Below are 2,500 nucleotides of genomic sequence, written 5' to 3'. Positions count from 1 at the left end.
TTGTCGGAAACTCCGGCTTCCGCTTCGGAAAAGTGCAAAAGAACGGGTACTCAACTCGGGGTTCCGAAACTCAAACTCGGAGCACTTCTGTGTACCCCGAGTTCGTTTAACATTAGTGTTTTCAGATGTTTGTATTGTCCGCAGGTGTTGCAATAGAACGCATTTGCAACGGTTGTCGGCAGAACAACCTCGGCTCTTCCGACGGCCAAGTTTCAAAAGAATGAGCCATCTGTGTGTGTCTTACTCTGTTACTCTGTGACTCTGTTACTGTGTTTCTACTGCTCTGGCTACAAACACACACATGATTGATGGGTGACTGATCTCACAGGTAATGGTGTATGACTGATTGCACTAACTGATGTTTTTTGGTATGCTTTAGAGTTGTAAGAAGTAGAAGTACTCTTGCAGACGTAATTGCAACACTAGTGGTATGAAAGTTGAATATCGTAAGAGTACCTCCACATCTACTTTATACAGCTCTGTGCTTAACTGACCAGTGAATTTTTGGCCTTGTTGTGTTGCGCTTTGATGTAGAGTGCTATTCAGTTACGGGTAGTAACTTCAGAATTTCAGAATGAGAATGTCAGTAAATGCTCTGAAGCACGAGTTGTACAAGTATATGTCTGATATTGATGGTGTGTGTGTGTGTGTGTGTGTGTGCGTATGTGTGTGTCCATCCCTGCACGTGTGTGTGTGTGTGTGTGTGTGTGTGCGCGCGTTTGTCTATGTGTGTGTGCGTTTGTCTATGTGAGTGTCCGTCCATCCTTGTGTGTGTGTGTGTGCGCGCGCGTGTGCGTGTGCGTGTGCGTGTGCGTGTGTGTGTGTGTGTGTGTGTGTGTGTGCAGGGCTCTGGGTTTGTGATGTTCCCGGTGCAGACGGTGACCACGGTGGACTCCAAGGTGGTGCAGCTGGGCTTCCAGGAGGGGCGCCTGCTCGTCTCCTCACTCAGCCGATGCTACCTGTGCGACACAGACAGGTGTGTGGGTGCGTGTGTGCGTGCGTGTGTGTGTGTGCGCGCACGTCATGGTGGCTGGTGGCACGTCATGGTGGCTTGTGTGTGTGTGTGAGCGTGTGTGAGCGTGAGCTTGCGTGTATGTGTGTAAGAGAGAGAAGAAATGCTTATGCAATTTTCATTAACATGTTTTTGAATATCTACTGAATATCTTGAATATCTGAATATCTAATATCTCAGTTTTCTTTAGTGTTAATTCATATCTGCAATATCCTACATTAGCGGTTCCCAAACTTTTCCCCCTGCGCACCCCCTTGTACATGTCAATGTGGTTTGCGCACCTGGTGTGCTGATGGCCACACAAGCATGGATTCACTGCACATAATGCACAGTTGTTTTGAGGAATCCTCATTTCCAATAGTATAGGAGTTAATCTACACTTCAGATAGCCCCTTCCAGCATACAATTCAACATACAATTAAAAACGATTAATGTTCATCAATGCTGGATAAAAACTCGCATATCAAACATTGCTCTATTCAGCTCGCGCACCCCCTTATGGCAGGCTGTGCACCCCCAGGGGTGCACCCACCACAGTTTGGGAAACGATGTCCTACATTATGTGCAATATGTGAATGACTCGCATGTTCAACCTTTTTTTGTGCCTCTCTTACGTCTTGGACTCCTATTTCGCCTGTTTTCCTTTTCTTTTCCCTCCATATCAACTCTTTCTGTTTCACTCTGGGTCTTGATCATGGTCATGACTAACAGGCGGTTCAAGTTGTCATACAGGTTCATTTTGTTTTCTCTCTCCGTTTTCTGATGTGATTTTGGCATGAAATGATTGAAGGTATAGAGGGCTTTATGAATTAATTAACAGGTGACACGGGCTGCATTTTCACCTTAGTCTTCTCCTTTCTTGCCGTTTATTTTTCCGTCTTTGTCTTTTTTCCCTTCTTTGTCTCTGCCTCTCTCTCTCTCTCTCTCTCTGTCACTCTTTTCTTTCTCTATCTACTCTCCACTCTCATCTCTCTTCTCTTTCTCTTTGTCTTTATATCCTTGCCTCTGCTCTAGTCTTTCTCCCTCTCTTCTGTTCTCTTTCTCCCTCTCCTCTCTTCTCCCTCTCCTCTCCTCTCCTCTCTTCTCTTCTACTCTCCTCTCATCTCTCCTTTCCTCTCCTCTCCTCTCTTCTCCCTCTCCTCTCCTCTCCTCTCCTCTCCTCTCCTCTCCTCTCCTCTCCTCTCTCCTCTCTTCTGTTCTCCTCTCCTCTCCTCTCCTCTCCTCTCCTCTCCTCTGTTCTCCTCTTTCTGCCTCTCCTCTCCTTTCTCCCTCTCCTCTCTTCTCCCTCTCCTCTCCTTTCTCCCTCTCCTCTCTTCTCCCTCTCCTCTCCTCTTTCTCCCTCTCCTCTCCTCTCCTCTCCTCTGTTCTCTTTCTCTCTCTCCTCTCCTATCCTCTGTTCTCCTCTTTATCTCTCTCCTCTCTTCTCCCTTTCCTCTCCTCTCCTCTTTCTCCCTCTCCCTCTCCTCTCTTCTCCCTTCTTTCTCCTCT

The 2,500-nt window shown here is 47.0% G+C and overlaps 1 protein-coding gene across 3 annotated transcripts in view; it reads left to right on the top strand.

Moving 5' to 3' along the window:
• Window positions 1-2,500, top strand: part of hps5 (HPS5 biogenesis of lysosomal organelles complex 2 subunit 2) — a 41,969-nt gene that overhangs the window by 9,759 nt on the left and 29,710 nt on the right. For 2 of the 3 annotated variants that reach the window (XM_063197719.1, XM_063197718.1), the window contains exons 6-7: window positions 846-976; window positions 1,724-1,744. In XM_063197719.1, coding sequence (XP_063053789.1) covers window positions 846-976; window positions 1,724-1,744 — 152 coding nt within the window. The remainder of the gene's footprint in view (window positions 1-845; window positions 977-1,723; window positions 1,745-2,500) is intronic. The other variant, XM_063197720.1, reaches the window with a different exon arrangement.

Source organism: Engraulis encrasicolus, chromosome 4 (genome assembly GCF_034702125.1).
Source record: "Engraulis encrasicolus isolate BLACKSEA-1 chromosome 4, IST_EnEncr_1.0, whole genome shotgun sequence".
Lineage (NCBI taxonomy): Eukaryota > Metazoa > Chordata > Actinopteri > Clupeiformes > Engraulidae > Engraulis > Engraulis encrasicolus.
The sequence above is the reverse complement of the archived record's forward strand: the minus strand, read 5'-3'. Positions and strand labels throughout refer to the sequence as shown.